This window comes from Opisthorchis viverrini (genome assembly GCF_000715545.1).
Source record: "Opisthorchis viverrini unplaced genomic scaffold opera_v5_498, whole genome shotgun sequence".
NCBI classification, from domain to species: Eukaryota; Metazoa; Platyhelminthes; class Trematoda; order Opisthorchiida; family Opisthorchiidae; genus Opisthorchis; species Opisthorchis viverrini.
The window spans coordinates 197064-214508 of record NW_008752161.1 but is presented as its reverse complement, the minus strand read 5'-3'; the positions used below and the strand labels follow the sequence as shown (position 1 = coordinate 214508).

Sequence of the window (17445 nt, the reverse complement as noted above, 5' to 3'; positions counted from 1 at the left end):
AGGTCGAGGTTGCCGAGCGAATGCAGTGCTGTAGTTCAATCGTAAAAGTCCAATAGATTCTCTAACTCCCAACTGTTAAAAGTTCCCAGAGCATGTCCAATGTAACTCGGAATCTGAAGCGAACTTTTTCATTGAAAAACTGCATCAAACTAGAACAAAATGTGCCAACCAGGGTTTCATAAGTCGTGTAGATTGCTCACCGCTTGAGTCCGTTACATGAAAAAGTATAAAAATCCACTGCAAAGAGGAAACAACAGCCCAACTGATAGTACACCGATGAAGTAATCTTCTAGAAACATCGGAATGCCTTGAACAGAACCAGTGATTACTATGTCAATTAGTATCCAGCCATTTATCACGTGCTTCTAGTTTATAATGGGCCTATGGATATAAATGGCAAATTAAACACGGCATCGATTCGGATCCATTAATGTCTGCTCACATTTGTTTATCGTTAGATGACCAGGTCAAGCCAATGAGACCTTATCAGGCCTTAAAGTTGGCTCTGGAAATGAGGGCAACGACAGGACACCAAGATGTGTAGCCAGTGTAGCCTATGTTGCGCTTGAAGTGACTAGGGTTTTCGAATTTTTGTATCAGGTGGTTCAAATCTGGATGATTTGGCATCATTCTTGAGGCAGCAATTTCGTCTAGCGGATATCCGACTGGAAACAAGAGCCTGTACGATAAAGTGATTTGTCTACTGTAAATATTCTCAAACATCTGAAATACGATTTTAAACACCTACCTCGGCTATAACGATCTCCTCCCCTGGAACAGCCCATTTTCATATTCACTAAGTAACGGGTATCCCAGGAGATCTTTCGTCGATCTTGTTTTCGGTATTCCCCCTTATTCGATATGTTCTAGACTACTGTTTTATTGACTCTGCGCCCTTTGTGATGGCTGTCAATCTACTGTCCCCCTGTCGTTCGCTGATGCGAACATCGTGATTGGCGTTGTCGAACGCAAGCATGGCTTCGAGAATTTAGCTTAACTTCCGTTTTATCCAGGTGTACACCATCATGTGAACGCATGATGGCTTTTTGGTTTTCTGCTTTCTGCTAGAAGCCAGTCAGCTGCTTTGTTAACATGCTCTTGAAAACAACAGGCAAGTAGTTGATGGATTTTGCTAACGGTGCTTTTTATGACTTATCGATTCGTGCTTGTGCTTGCACATGAAGTAGCTGACAGCAGCTTTGGAATATCAATTACGCATCGGCTGTCAGACCGTCGAAATCGTTTTTCTCGGAAAGTCTTCTTTCACATTACACCACCTTTCCATGCTCACCTGTCTTCAGTTGTAACTCATTCCGTTCTGACAATACGAATGCACAATAGCAGCATTAGTCTCCCAGTAAAATGTAACACCTCTATGCATCAGCGATTACGCCTATACAGGCGCAACTCACATTGTTCTCCATAATCGTCTAGCACTTGGCTGGTGATTTCCTAGTGCCCTCCAGTGATAATCCGTACAACTTCTTGCGTTTGTTGTGCGGGCTCCCCGCCCTTTCGATCGTTTCTTCTCAATGTGGAGTTCGTCCTTTCGCATTGCATCCTGTACACAGGAGAATAAGCCGGTTTTACCCGTGATTCATTCCCTTCACAAACGATTGGAATACAATCAAGCAAATCCACCACAAACGAGTCTTGATCTGTAGTTATGCTACTGTTTTAATTTTTGAAACCATGCTTGCGTGCATCGCCAGGACATCCCTTCTTTCGCAGCAAGTAGCCCGCGATTGGCATTATTCTGTCGTGCAGACAGACCTTGAGTGTAATGTCTCGATTGCCTGTGTTGAATATATTCAAGCTGGTTTTGAAAACTTGACTCCAGCAGGCAGTGAGACCACTGGGAATAATGATAGTTTGGTCCTTTCCAACACCGCTGGGATTCTGTGGCACCCACGACTTTTTACTATGGTTTGGGTGGGTCTTCATTTCTCTTCCAGTGAAAAGATTCGTCTACGAAGTTTTCTTGAATTGCTTGTTGGGCAGGCTCACTTTAGGTTTTTCTTCAAAAGAAGCTGTAACGCCCTTGCGGTGCCTAGCTGCTATGCCACCCGAAGGAAGGGCAAAGGCTGATGTACTGCTAGGTTGTTCAAACCTAGGCAAGAAGAGTCGAGACTAGGTTCAAATCACAGCCCCTCCAGTCGGTAAGTTCGCACCTCAAGCACTGAGCTATCTCCAAGTGACGCATGAAATTTGCACTTGTTCTACCGTGATAATCAGGAATACGGCACATAAGTTCTTAACTTTTGTGTTAACATCGCCGGTCCTAGCTATATGGCGTTGGAATCAGGAGGAGTCATTCGTTTGGTGATCGTATTGACCACGCCTAATCTGTCAGTGACATCTGGCCACCTATCCTTTCTTTGGGCAATACTTGAGTTGGTCAGTGTAACCTTTACTGGTTCATAATATTTGTCGGCGGCGTCCCGATCGATGGATTGGCATGACGGCATAATCGACCGTTTGTTCTGTTGTAACACAACTGAATGTGTCAGCAAAACCTGGAATTTGTAGCACGTGTGGTCATTCCTCCCCCAAGGTTTACCCAATGTGTTCGCGGCGTTCATACTAATGACACTGCGCGACATCGCATTCTACTGTCAGTTCTGCCCCGTCAGCCACGCAACGGTCAGTCAGGTGTACCTTTCCTGACTGACTAGGTGAGCTGACAACTAGAAACCCGTATTACCACGTGACGCCATGACAAGCGGTTTGTTGCGTTGCAACCATACCACCGGTGGCTAGATTACTGAAACCGTTAACGACATTCTTGGAGCGATTCCAAGCTCAACTGTCTGTTCAGTCTCTGCAGAATGCTTATCTCACTGACAAAGGTCAGATCAACGGCTTACTAGGATTTTAAGACTGATGACTCATACTCCTTGTAAGTTCTCAAAACTAAGAACCAGACCTTACAACATCGGAGTTATAAGGCTCAACACTGTAAGTGCTATCCGTTTACAGTATCGTCAATAAATTCCCTCGCAGGCGTTTGCTAGCCAACGGCGCAGTCCAAAGTCGTTCACTCCAAAAAATTGTTCGTTCCTGAGAGGATCCTATAATGTGTTCATGGTAAGCAGTTTGGGAGTTTGGAAATTCGTTCGTGCCGAGAAGAGATTCGCTCCCAGAACCAACTATTGTTTCATCAAACAAGTTATGCTCTCTTACTCTTGAGAATAATGGATTTGAAAAGATTGTTTGTAGGACCCGTAAACTGATAACGTGGTGGTTGATCGTGACGGTTGGTACATTATTCATTGAATACACTTATCCCCAAAAAGACTGTTGGCCGTGAGTTAGACTTTTCGATCGAAGGCCAAAGCTGAGGAATCCTGATCAAGGCTAAGCTTTCCTGAAAATGCTACGGGAAATAGATCCAACGTGCTACCTAGTGAGGAGTACGTCAAAAAACTTGTTCTGTTGTTTTCTTCGACTTTTGCCGTAAATTTTAAATGCTTGCGAACGTTGTTGAGGATATGATAAGTTTATTCCGTGTGGTTATTGTCAGTGCGGACTGCAAAGGTATCTTCCATGTTTCGTGTATGGAACTCCTCTTGGGATCTATACTCCAAATGACCGAACTTGTATCCGAGCATCTGTCCCATCAGGCTCCTGATTGCGACACCGTCTGTCTGTTTAAAGTATGTGCTTTTAACGACTACTGTACATTGGTTGCGCATAGGCATGTCTTACGTAAACCGTCTAGAGGAGCCCCTAAGTACGGACCATTTCGACTGGCACAATCATAAATAATGTGATTTTTCTAATGAACTAAAGCTTATGCGCAAGCAGTGTGAATCTCTTATGAGGTTGCTGTTATCTTCCCTATGCCTCTCAAACTGGACTGCAATCAGTAGAGTTCTGTCCTGCTGGTCAGTTGCAGGCTATACGTTTCATGTGACTGCTTTTTACTCCACCTCCCTCAGCATGAACTGGTTACCCAGCCTCACCTGACTAGAGCATTAACTTTGAGGCTGTTGGAACTCAATCGCAATCCGGACCGCCTGCTCACGACTGGAGTCAACTCGGGTGCACCGGTTCCAAAACCACTGGCTCCCGCAGCTGCTCAAACACCTCAATCAAAGGGCCCTGCAAGTCCGGCCCTACTTCTTGGGAGACCAGACTTGCTGCCTGTCGCATCACCTCTATCCAGTGCCAATTCCAGTGGAAGGGAGAGTAAAGTGAGTGTATCGTTTGTTGTGGTCATTCATATTGCATTCTTTTTTCTTCGGAGTATTAGCCCTCCGTACTTTTCATCCGACCTTGATTCATGAACCATACAGATTTGGATTCCCCCTGCGTCTCCGATTTTTTGTCCTAGATCTGATGTGCGCTGCATTTGACAGAATGCGTCCGTTGGTGTTGCTATTCATATTTTTGAACTAAGCTGTTCGGTGTAAGGTTTGGATTTCAACATACGCATAATCTTGTGTGGCTAGGTACAGCCTTCCGTCTACTTTAGTCAATTTGAGAGAATAGATGTTCTCTAGAGTAATTTCTCCCTCAGTTAATTTAGTCGCTGCTATTTTTTAAAGGCTTTTGACTCTCCAGGTTTTCGGATCTATGCAATTGAGCTTGCATCTGTGAGGCCTAATGCTCGCCAAACTTTTTCTTAACGTTCCCGATGTCACGGTCTCCTGTAGTTTTCTAACATGGGACGCTTATTGATCCCGTCTGGTGTTTTTTTGATGTTGGGTGGAAGCACTCTGTTGAATGACCTTCCAGGAAGTTGCTTCGATAAAGGGTGTCGTTATGTTCCATCGCACCAGTTAGGTTATGCAGATCACCTGTCGGAGTACTGCTAGCTTCTGATGGCTCTCTACTCAGTCCGAGTAAAGTCGACCTACAGCCGGTCAGACAATGACCTCGTAGAGAATAATGAAAGCGTCAACTAGAATACCTCGTCTTTTCAGTGACTGTCATTTCACTTGATGAGATGATGCTGGTGATGGGACGTAAAAGTACGACGAAATATTAACGTAGCCCGACAGTTCGTATATCTGAACTATCGATAGCACACCCACCACCAACATATTGAACCTTTTCACATTGGGACTCGCTATCCACCAACAGTACCTAATCCGAACTGTCGCAAATTGCTGTACCATTCTGTATCTTCTCCCCTCGCGACAACTAGACGCGCTCCACCTTGGTGTCTGGCTAGTGTCCGATGCACTCACTAATTGTGTGTTAGTTTACTGAATCAGCCTAAATCCCTGTTGGTGTGATAAGAATTGTTTGCTATTAGGTCTATCCATGTGCCATATAATGTCTTCGAGGTCATCATCGCGGACATCAAAATACAATACAGATTATCCTAGCTGTATGCCACAGAAATCTCTACCTACCTCTACCTTTCATTTGAATCGACTGGGTTTAACTGGGTTCCTCATTTTCAGGACCGTACTTTGGTTCTTCAAAAGGATACACAGGTGCGTATGCGTGCTCAACCATGTGGCCTGTGTTCTTGTTCGAATCATCACTTTTTTCGTGTTATTACCTTGTTTCACCACTGCCGGAACCATTACTCGCAGTTCGTTTGTCCACCACCCACTCCCCTAATTCCGTCTAATTAACTCGCATGTAATTCACATGTCGTACGTCCACCTTTTCCGAAGTGTTGTGTATTTGTGTGGCAGAAACAACACCATCCGGGAACTAACCTGCTTTTCTCTGTGCCGTTTTTGTCGTTTCGTATCAGTCCATTCATCTCCAGCAATTTTGGCTGACTGCTACCTATCTTGGCTTGCACTCCGTCCTGGGGACTGGCTGTTTTTCGCATTCCTAATCTCTTGTTTGCTCAATGTGGTTCGCTCCACCTTGCTCAACTGTCGTTAAATAATCGATGGCAAGATGTTAAACATCTTGCCAACTAATTTTTTACTGCTGAACCTGCAAGTATTTTTACCGTGCTAGCGTACTGGCAACAGAATTAGCAATATTATTGCATATGAATACCTTCACAGACATTCAATACAGTGTCTAGACTTGTGATTTGATTATGTCGATATGTAGATCGCCGCACATACCGTCCATTCAGTGTTAGGCCCCAATTTCATTTGCACCGAAATACCGCAGATCACTCGCTATTTTTGCATGTGTACTTACCTCTTGTCATGTTGATTAGTTTTGGAGTCGTATCCACGGTGTATACCGGCTCAATAAGCTTTAAATGAATTTATATTGTGGTTTCCTTGACACGCAATGGACCCTTAATCTTAATTACTCTTAACTTCATCCAAGAAGATTATTCCTGGTAGTTCGGCGGGTTAAATCTCTCTAAAGTGCCACTAGTTTTCTTTTCCTGCCGTGTATCATGTAGTTCAATTAGGTATGGATCCTAGGATCACCGAGCTGGGCACTGAATTGTTCAACGAATCGTGGAGTTCCGTAATCAACTGGCAATTCGTGCCACGTCGTCTTGCCATGCTCCGTTCATAAGCCACGATTTTCTTCACCAAAAGATATCCACTAGTGTAATAAGACATACTGGAATGATTTTGTGGTAGTTCCTGTCCATAAGGTCGTCTGAAATAGGTCCTTGAATGGTATTGGTGGGTCACTATTCTCATCTGACAACTAATCCTTCCTAGTTTATTTTTCGCGGAACAACGTCGTGTTTCTTGGGGTTCTAAGGGTTTTCAATATTTTTTGGCCGTTCGTAACGATCTGATAATTACGCTGCCGAAACGTTTTTCAGTGCTTCTTTTTGAAGGCCATGCTTTTTGGTCACTGAGTGCAACAAAATCAATTTCTCATGACGCTACAAACTGATTGTCGAAGTTGAACACTGATCCTTTACTGGTGTTGATGTGATCTATGGAACCTTCCCCGTTAATTTTCGGTAGTTTCTGAGGAAACTGTAATCACCAGATGCGATCACACCTTTAAACTTCCGGCATAATTTCAGACTCGTGACTCGCTAATCATCAGGTCTTCCGCGGCAATCGATGACTAGTCAGCTAAAAGTCTACGACTATTAACCAGCAGTTAAGTTGTCTGAAGTAGCCAATGGCTGGTTAGGCAACACCACACGACGGTATTAATCCGCCCACTATTTTCTACTTCTTCTATCTCACAGTCACAGCATTTCGTAACACCTTTCTGTAGCGCACTTGATTATTTGCGTTCTGTAGTTAGGGATGTTGAATGGTCGTCTTCATAAATGATTAAACTACAGACTTTCAACCCAGCTCAGTCGATTTCCACGAACCATGCACCCCTCGAACAGTCTTCTACACATGGGTCTATTCTATTCCTTTATTCCTCTGAATGTAAGGGCCAAAGGAATAACCGTTAAGCCCGTTCTTCCTGACGCGTCTCAAAGTTCATTTCGATACTTACAATCCATGGCCATAGGTCTCGGTGATATTTCAGATGTCAAGCCTACTGTTCACTATCAGCAGTGATCACTAAGGTTAAAAATAGTGTCAAGCGTCGTGNACTCAACTACCGGACTAGGTAACGCTCACATTTGAAAGTATGAGAACACTAACCGGATGGTTCAAGTTGTTAGAGCGCGGATTTACTGACCGGAAGGTTCGTGGTCCGAACCCGACCTCTGCCTCTCGACTTCCCCTGTCTAGGCTTGGGCAAACTGGCAGTATCACAGCCCTCGTGCTTCCTTCAGGTGGCGTGGCAGCTAGGCACCGGAAGGGTGCTGCAGCTGAATGATTACTTTATTATTACTTTAACCAGTAAGATTGGTCGGGTCGACTACTGCCGCCTCTCTGGATGAAGATCCCTGGACTCAACTCGCCAATGGCTAATGACACTGACAGAAATGGCCCATCGCGCAGTCAGCGGCGCTCGTGCATCAAAGTTATCACCTTCAATGCGTATTTGCCCACTTTCCAAACAAACTCACCCCGTTGCCTCCAAGGCTTTGCTACATGCCCCCGATTTCCTGTTTTCCGGTGGCCGAAACTGTAACAGATGGAACCAGTGTGCCCATGGTACACGTTTTATAGCTGATAAATTGAATGCATTGATTGACCAGGAAGTATAATTAGAGTATAATTAGAGTGTGATTAGAGGAGGATCTCTGTTTTGGAAGGTTGGGCTAGCTGAACTAGTTCTTGGTTGCTCACTAGCCGGTAAAAGATAACAGGAGGGTTAGTTATCAGCACACTCTGTAAAGTCTGGTAACTTGCACAATCAAAATGATAAGCTCATGCTTCGTTTATGTCTGGCACAACAGTTTAGTTCACTCATCTGTTTCGTTCGAGCCTTTGGATTGGGAATCTGATGCGGTCTATTTGATTTACTCTTCCGTTTTGTTTGAGCGGCATGGACTCCTTCAGTACCTATGTCACTTGGCTGGCAGTTCACTGAATGTTTGCCTTCTGCATGAACTTGTTTTTGACTGCACCTATCATGCCACGGATATTTTTCGGAATATGCGCTACTCGATTGCGAATTTTCGCTCTCTCTGCTCTGATAGAGTTCATCAAACGAAAGGCCAGACAGCACCACGAAGAGGAAACCTTCAGTCGGATCCAATGTGCGCCCGCAGCCGCCAGAAACAATGCATACACCTTGGTCGGGTCCAGGAGTTGTCAGCGAAGCTAGTTCCATCTCGCCGGATGCTGCCACTCCAGTCGCGTCCCCTAAAACGCCAGAAGTCAACTCAGCGTTAAAGCCCTTCCCGGCAGAACGCATTTTTCCTGTTCGTCATGCTACGCCTGCTGGTCCTCCCTCAGCTACTGGTGAGGCGCCTGTTCAACCGGGTGCTAACTCGTTAAAATCATTATTGGAAAAAATACGTATCATGGACGAATTGCCCACTCCCCTACCCGCTTATGTTGCGATGGCACCCACAGCCTCTCCAGCTGTCAAGCCATCCGGTGAATGTATTAAGCTCCTTACTTCTGGGAAATCACCGAAAACCGCTCTGACCTCTGCACATTCGCATAAATCCAAAGCCTCAGAACCAGTGGAAGCATTGGTACAACAGGTTCAGGTTCTCCCTTCAGTGGCCTCTGTCCCGACACCTGTGGAAGTTCGTGCCTCATCGGCTAGCGGTTATTCTGACACTTCTTCCTGTGCGTCTGCTTCCACTTCTCCGAGAAGTTCTTGTTCTTCCATAACAATGGAGGCCGTTCAACAGGCAGAACTTCGGGCCCAGTCCAGCCATCTTTCATTAACCAACGGGCAACAGCGTTCGGCAAAACTTTCCAATTCCTCCTCCTTGGTGGATCACACCGCAGAGGCTGTGCTACCCAGTGAGGAAAAGAACTTACGCAAAAGCGAGAACGGCAGCTCAGCTGTCGATGGTTTCACGCCATCCGCAGCGGACGCAGCGTTGTGTCCTGACCACTTGACAGTATTCGAACCGGTGATTTTGCAAGATTCCCTTGAGGCCGAATTTGTTCCAATCGATGCTGATGTGAGTATTTTTTGTACATAATTGTTGGCTTAACTTACCTAGACTGTATCTCACCAATATGTGCACGTCTATGTATACCTCGGCTTGCATTCCCTTTTAGTTCATATTTGACCTTATCACTATTATTATTGTCGTCAACAGTCCTTGCCTATCAATGTTGTAGACTGGTACGCACCACTTCAAGGTGGAAACGAATTACCGTGGAGGTTATTTTCCTCGAGCTTTCGTTGGTCACAATCCCGACTGTCCATGCATACGTTCGTTTCACGAACTGTAGAACGGTGTATCCGCCTTTCGTATTTATTCGTATCAACCTTTGCCCCTCTGTATCGTACTTGTTGGGTACTCACCGCTTTTGGGGAAATGTCTTAGTTACGGTTCTTCTCTGTTCTTCACGCTGTAACAACGTCGGTGTTCCGCGATCGAGTTGAAATTGCTGATCGCTTTTCTGGATTCGTCCTGGCCCCTGTCTCTGGACAATGTTGACATCCCAGGAGAATTCCTTTCATGTGTGCTCTTTTTGCTTGTTTCTCACTTTCAAGCCACTGTTAGTGGAAGTCTTTCTCCAGTTCTTTTCGTAGCACCAACTCGCCTTCACGTGACCCTAAATAATCATATTTGAAGGCACGCTACTCGATTTTCATTACCTATTTCTCATGTCAAATGATGCGTCACAATTAGGCACATGTTCTTTCTCCCAAGATCTTCAACCAGCACCTCATGCATTCCAAAGGCACATGTGTATATGCGCCTCGTGTTAGGTAGAGTGCTTCATGGAATATCTACCAACTGTTATCCTTTGAGTCTATACAGTTTGGTATTGAGCAACCGACCTGTTTCATGAGGCCCCTTCACTCTAAAGTCCTATAGAAATCGCATAAGAATTTTGGTTCATTCCTCTGTTTTGGTTGAACTGGCAAGCCTTCAATTCACGAGCATTCCTGGACCGATCACACTATTCATTGGATTATCGACTAACAACATTGTGTCGGTATTGTTTAGCTTTTAACCATCCCTCAAATTCAAATGATAAGCGGAACTGGCAGGAATAGTTGATCACCAACTGCACTACCGGCACTAGTAGATGATGACACTCAGGGATATTGAGGTCTTCTGATAGATCTGCAGGACCGATTTTGCCGGTAGTACCTCTTCACAGCACTGAATGGGGACCACGATGCAACGAACTGGATCGTGTGCTTTACCGAGACTGTATGACGACACTCCGTGGACTAATGCGAATTAAAGGAGGGGTTTGGTGCGCTTTAGGTAGTTCAGATATCACCTAGTCTCCATTTTCTAGCCAACCTGTACACGTTGAACTATTACATCCTGAAATTGTGCCACAGAATACGTGGAGAATTTTATTTGTTCAGTCAAGCGCAATGCATTCCCCGATTACCAGCAACCGTTCACATCAGTTGTCGCCAGTTTGACCCTGTTTGCACAGCTTGTTTTATATGACCACCGTAGCGTTCATATCCGTTGCTTGCACTAGTTGGTGAATCCGCATGCACTGGGTACTGACCAAATGCTATGTTGTACGCGTTTGCTGCTCTTTCCGTGTTGTCACGCGCGATCTACCCTTCTCCGTTATACCTCCCTCCTCCCACTCACACAGGCACTTGTACTTAGTCCGACACCGGTGCTTTCACAGACGCCTAAGCAATTATGTACTGAGCAATCACTGACCTCATTGGTAGGTGAGCCTCCGCAAGCGGTCGATTCAACCATGCCCATATTGAAAGAATCTCAGGACGCGCCTCTGGAACAGAAGGATGTAGACTCTTCGTCTGATGAACACGACTCGCATGAAGACTACTCAGAAAGTGATTATGATGATGAAGAGGAAGAAGAATGTGAGGAGAATGACCTTTCTGATGACGATAACTACTCCCAAGAATCTCATGTCACACGCGGGACTGTCACTACCATAGAGTCTAATTCCTCCGCCTCCTCTACTGAAATACCACCTTGCGCTGGTCATCCTCTTGAATCGACAGTTACAAGCTCCAAAAAGGCACCACTGACATTCCAGGCAAATGATGCTCCTGATGTCGTCGAGAGGAAAATAACGGCTCCCTATGCTTCGGTAGAAAATCCGGACGAATGGGACCTCAGTGTGGCGGATGATGACTTATTGGCAGCCGATGGTCTATTGCTCATAAATCGTCACGGAACGGTAATTTCTCACCTGTAACTAACTTACACAGCTACCAACCCCCATGTGCCATTTATTTCTTTATTCCTCCTGTATTCCCGGTTTTACCTCATCGTTAATCGCTCAGGTTCCCCCTTATAGAGCTACTTCAATCCCATAGCTACCTTCCAGTTAGAAGCGTTTTTTGTTGATTCAGGTGCCGGTGAAATTGCTTTCACTAGTTTGTTGTATTTATGTGTTATTACCGGGTGCTTGTGATTCGATTGTCTACCGATACTACTAATTGGGTCGTTTCTGGTCGCCTGTCGCGCTGGATTTTTCGATTGCCACTTTTTAACCGAACAACTGTTTCTTAAGACCAAAACTCGTTTTGGTTAAGTAAACCAGTCCGATCAACTCTTAAACATTACACTTCATTCAGGCATCGCGAAGTAGTCAATTAAAAATACGTTCCCCTCATACCTCACTGAGGTTTGTCTGTTTTGCCCCATGCTTCTGCTGAACGCGCAAATCAGGCTTTCACATGCTTCTCAATGTTCTAACGCTAGTCCTCGACTGCAATGCAGTTTCATGCTGTAGGGTGCACTGTTGAAACTGATTCAGTGCATTACCGTCGTCGTCCCCCATATGATCATAAGGACCACCCCTGTGGAATGCTAAAGTGGTCTTTTTTAGTTTTACGTGTGAAGGGGGATAGTTTTTCCTGCGAATTTCGCTTTTGTCTTGACTTATAACTTTTGACCGCGTTTGTCTAGTTACTTATTTTCCTAAAGTTGGCTCAACACAGCAGCAGTTCACGCACCTGTAATGTGTTCACGTTTCCAACTCCTAGCCAGCGTACAAACGAACGTCACTCGTTTTCGCAAAGTTGTCGTTTCGAGAGACATTGAACCAATAATTGTTGGTTAATGGAGTATTAAGCATGTATTCTGTCATGGACGTATTTATCAGTGAAGTCACTATTGTAGGCCCGCATGGTTTAGCTAGTTTAAAGTATGCTGTTAAAAGTCGGCCGGAAAGAAAAAACAACCCAGGATTGGGCTAACAGAACAGTATTCATGGCCTCACTTTCTTAGATCTCCGTTCTTTTGGGTTCCTGGGACATCCTTCATCCAAGTTGTGGATTTTCAACGAAGTGTGGTAGCCCTACCTGGTTCGTCCTTTTCAGCCGCCTCAATGACCATCATGTTTTTTTTAGCAAATCAGAATCCTGATGGTCATTCCAAGTTGTCATACTGTATCTCAGTGTGGTCACGTGTTCAAACCTGGGTAATAAAGGTCACACCAACATAGTATGTGCAGTCACACATGTAAAATCTTTGGTTGTCATATGCCCTTGAAGAAATCCTATCTGCGAGCGAGACTAATTAACGTGCCATGTGAAATCAAAGCAACACCTGTTTTTCACCGTCGTAGGCAGTCAGCTACAGTTCGTCGCGTTTTCAGATCTAGTTGTCAAAAGCAGTAGTGACAACTGGTCGTTCCTGTGATTTGTGCGTGGATGATCAGGGTAATCGAGTTATTGGCACAGTCATGAGGTTGCACTGTGTTGGCTCTTTATAGAATTCTTTTTTCGCAGAGCTAGTTTCTCTTATTGCCTCTTATTTTGCTGACATACAGCTGCGATCACCCGCTGAAACACTTGTAGCCCGACTACTAGACCCCATCACCGTACCATCCCATCTGGATTACCTCATCTTCTGAATACACCTTACTAGACTCTCCCTCACTCTAATGTTATTCAACCCAGTTCGGTTTAGACGTGACTGCAAGTGCAAAACGTACCGTGGTACCGTAGAAAGATGTCTGCCTCCTGGTTTGCCACCTAAAGCAGACCATTGGATAAGCTGGCATTGGCTGTCCACCGAAAATGGTGTACTGTAGAAACAACGGAAGTCGTTCGGTGACTCGTCCCTCATATATGCAAAGTGGTACCATAAGTAGATAATGGATTGTAGGTAAGATCGGAAGGGTTATCCAACTTTTAGCCTTTCGGGCTAAAAGTTGTGTGTGTGCATACAAAAGTTATTCGAGTAGTAAATGAGGTCATTGACAGTTGTTAATGATAATTTAATTATACCAATATTGGTAATGATAAGAATAACTCATTTGTAACCCGCTCTCAGTGCGTAGCTGTCATGCTTTCCAAAGGAAACACGGGCCGAGATACTGCCAGGTTGCCAAAACCCAGAAAGGAGCAATCGAAATGCCCGATTCGGGTGTAAGCCACGGTTCTTGCTTTAACAGCTGAGCGATCCCGAGCTCTACTGAAAATGTGAATTATCAGTAATCAGTTAGTACTGATCATTCACTCAGTCTTATTCGCTAGATGTGGGAAAATGCCTCACCGTTGGACAGCTTTAGTCTGGGAAGATTCCCAACTTTTTTGTCTTGGAAATTCTGCTGGGTGAAAGAACGCTTTTTATGGGGGATCGAGCAGTCATATATGGAGAGCTTTATAGCTTTTGCTCTTTCTCCTGTTTCATTATTCAGGATTCTGCCAGCGACCGGATCAGCGAATTTGGCTTTCGCATACATGGAAACTCGGACGGAGAAGAGGACGCAGACGAGGAAGACGGAGAGTATGAGGACTTTTTGGAGGACGATAAGCATCCGTAAGTGCGAACTACAGTACAATGACAGGATCGTATCAACTTTAACGACGTGTTCTTTGAAGTGGTCAGTTTCCCCGAATAAATTATTCATTCAAATTCATCATATGGCCCTGGTCTCACTTCATAAACATTCATTCCAGATCAATTATACTGTTGTCCTAAATGTACCATCACCAAGCAAATAGTGGCCGTATGCGATCATTTGCTCAGAACTTTTGGATAGCTGGCTTTCTTGACAACCGCGAGAGTGCGACGTAAATTGAAGAACCGCTCCGTAAGCAAATTCCGGCACCGCGTTTCCCAATCATATTGCCGATGTTTATTACAAGGGTCTCGAAACATCATATTTTGTCTACCATTGTAACTTCCCGGTCTGAAATTAAAAACTTCTCAGACTGCATATCCGATGAGCAATACTCGTCGGAAATGCTCACACCCGTTGCAATAGTGCACCCTTGGTGTGGTGACCTTACCGTTGAGGGTACTGTGTTGATCACATGGCTCATCTGAAACAGATACACCTGTTCTTCTAGGTCTTGTGCACTTCGGCAATGTCCGTGAGATGTTACTTTTCTGCACAAGCGTTTATTTTTGGTCCGAGCTCAGCCACGTCCTTGGTAGGGTTCGTCGTCTGATCCGACTGAAGACTTCTTTATTAGTAGTTTCTCGGTTTTACTTCCTGGATTCTGGGTCTGATGACCAGTTTGCATAGCTGGCGATTTTGATTTTACAAAGTAGTGTAGGTCTGAACGTCCATTGACTTGTTCGCACTGATGATTGATCAGATCAATGGCCCAGTTTGCAGCATCAACGGGCTTGGTATCAGTGACGATGGATCAAACTTCTTTAGTTAATTACTGGGATTTGGGAGATGTTAGGTCAATCTACGGGAGCTGAAAATGTTCAGACAAACTGTAATTCATTGATTGAGCCTGTCTGAGGCGATTAGTCGTTATGAGCTCAGAGCTGAAGTCCCAAGAAAGGCAACGTTCGAGAAGACTTATTTTTCATGGTAGTACTCACTTCAGCAATGGAACTGGTCAGCGCTTTTTACATAATAAAAATCGTAACACATACAATTCCGTTCATTCGCCATTCATTTCGCCACCCGCCTGATTCACTGGAACGTCTGAGGAAGCTTCCTCCAGCTGCCGGTTTTTGAACTCCTCATACTAGGCGACACTGGAGCTTTAAGGAATCCTTGATTTCCCGCGGTGTACTTGCTCTCCTTGAGGTCATTAAGACATCCACTTAAACGTTGCCTATGCTTTCACCCGTATTACGGTAGTCAGTAATACACATGGTTACAGACTGCTTCGCACCGTATTCCCTGGCTTCTCGCGTCAATCCATAGATTAAAGAAACCTGCAGTTGAACGATCGGTTGAAGTTTTTGGTGGGCTCTTGCGACTCATTTAGCGTGACAAGACTACAGCGGACATTTAATGGACAGTTTTATTAGGACACAATCTATCGGTTCAAGTGTAAGTGCGTACGTAAAATTCAGCCTAATATGTATTGCTTGAATGACGTGGATTTTTGGAGAATATTATGAACTAAAGTCGCTCGAAATGACAATATTCTGTGTTTGATTGCGCCATCCCTGGCATCTCTTACGTGCAACTAGATAATTATGGCGACCAGCGAAAAAATCGTTCAGCTGTAACACCTTTCGGTGCCTAGCTGCGATGCTACACGAAGGGAGCATGAGGGCTGGGTTACTGCCAGGTTGCCCAAGCCTAGACAGGAAAAGTCGAGAGGCAGAGGTCGAGTTCGAACCACAGACCTTCCGGTTAGTAAATTCGTGCTCTAACCAGTCATCCGGTTAGTAAATTCGTGCACTAACCAGTCAGTCCATCTCGCCCCTGTCACAACCAGTCACACATGTAGCACAATTCAATTACATAGTCTGTGAAACTAATGTTTCATATCCAACCACCTGACCCCGATAGTTCCTCTCTTCAATCTGTTTCCAGTGTTAACTAAGCCGGAATAACCAGCTTCAAAAGACTTGTTAAGTTTAATCCAGTCGTCGGTCCTTGTTTTGTCCAGGTCGTTCAACACAGTCCCTGAACTTGTACAATTTTTACTCAATAGGCTGACTATACCTGACCAACTTCCTGATCTGCGAGCCGATCTCCCCATACCTCAAGTAACCGACGCTCAGCGTCCCCGGAGTCCGGATGTCGTTGGTGATCACTTGCCACAAGTTCTTACAGAAAGCATGCCAGCCAATGGTGTGGTGGATGAAAATATTGTGGTAAATTCTGACCAACAGACCAACCATTCGACAGCAGCAGCCCCGAAGAAACACTCCTCCGAATTGACCTATGAACCGGAAGCATTGAAGGAGTTCTATCCGGATAAATCTGGAGAGTATGTGTATACCGGTTACTTTTTTTTGTCTTGAGCCTATGGTTTAACTAGTTGTGTTTCGTTAACTGAGAATGTTACTAACTTGACAAAACTCAGTACACAGAAGCTCTGTTGAAGCCTCATATCTCAGGGACGCTGTTTTTCCAAATTTTCAGCACTGCGAGCGAACACACTTGTGGGGTATTTTTGTCGTCAAACTGACCTGGCATTCCTCATGATATTTTAAAGTCACTAGGGGTATCTAGAGGTTCCGTATAAAGATTTTCCCCTGAAAGTCTACACAGAGAAGCACTGAGTAGCTATTGCATCCTTACTGGAAGTCATAATCAGTTAGGTGTGATCATCATACTTTGGAAGGTTCAATTCCGCAAGCTTCCGGATAAGAGCTTAAACCACTCGTCTACATATGGCTGATCGGTAATACGTTTAAATTAACTTTTGTGTTCCTCCCCTCGCCGCTGTTAACATTTGTTGTATACGTTGATATGTGAAGAATTACATATTTGTAACTGTTTCAGCAGTTTAAGCACTGTGTAGATTCCAGTTAATGTTCGTGAGCCGAAACGCTAAATGGGGTGTTAGCGACCTACGGATAGATAACTTTCAAGCTGGTGCGCCGTTTAAGATGATACTGAAAGCCAATAAATCTACCAGTCAAGTAGTTGGCCGACTGAAGAAATCGCTTATTCCATGCACACTAATCTTCGGCGATACACGGTTAATCCCACTCCCAGGCGATCATTACAGCAAACTCGCTCTATATTTTCAAAGTTGGCTTCTCAATCAGCAGTATATGCTAAAATGTCCTCGGACTCGAACCCTGTCGGATATATTTTAAGCCTGGTTACGCTCAGTCCGTTAATGATCGGGACATCCCATGCACGTACAAAT

General features: G+C 44.7%; 2 protein-coding genes across 2 annotated transcripts in view; one reads left to right on the top strand and one right to left on the bottom strand.

Annotated features, from left to right (window-relative positions):
- Positions 1-5797, bottom strand: part of T265_11457 (hypothetical protein) — a gene marked incomplete at both ends in the record, with an annotated part of 37310 nt that extends 31513 nt beyond the window's left edge. The window contains one exon of the mRNA XM_009178116.1: positions 5679-5797. Coding sequence (XP_009176380.1) covers positions 5679-5797 — 119 coding nt within the window. The remainder of the gene's footprint in view (positions 1-5678) is intronic.
- T265_11458 (hypothetical protein) overlaps positions 1-17445 on the top strand; it is a gene marked incomplete at both ends in the record, with an annotated part of 75417 nt that overhangs the window by 19011 nt on the left and 38961 nt on the right. Inside the window, 5 exons of the mRNA XM_009178115.1 lie at positions 3942-4196; positions 8459-9403; positions 11025-11585; positions 14058-14179; positions 16231-16554. Of these exons, the coding sequence (XP_009176379.1) occupies positions 3942-4196; positions 8459-9403; positions 11025-11585; positions 14058-14179; positions 16231-16554 (2207 nt within the window). The remainder of the gene's footprint in view (positions 1-3941; positions 4197-8458; positions 9404-11024; positions 11586-14057; positions 14180-16230; positions 16555-17445) is intronic.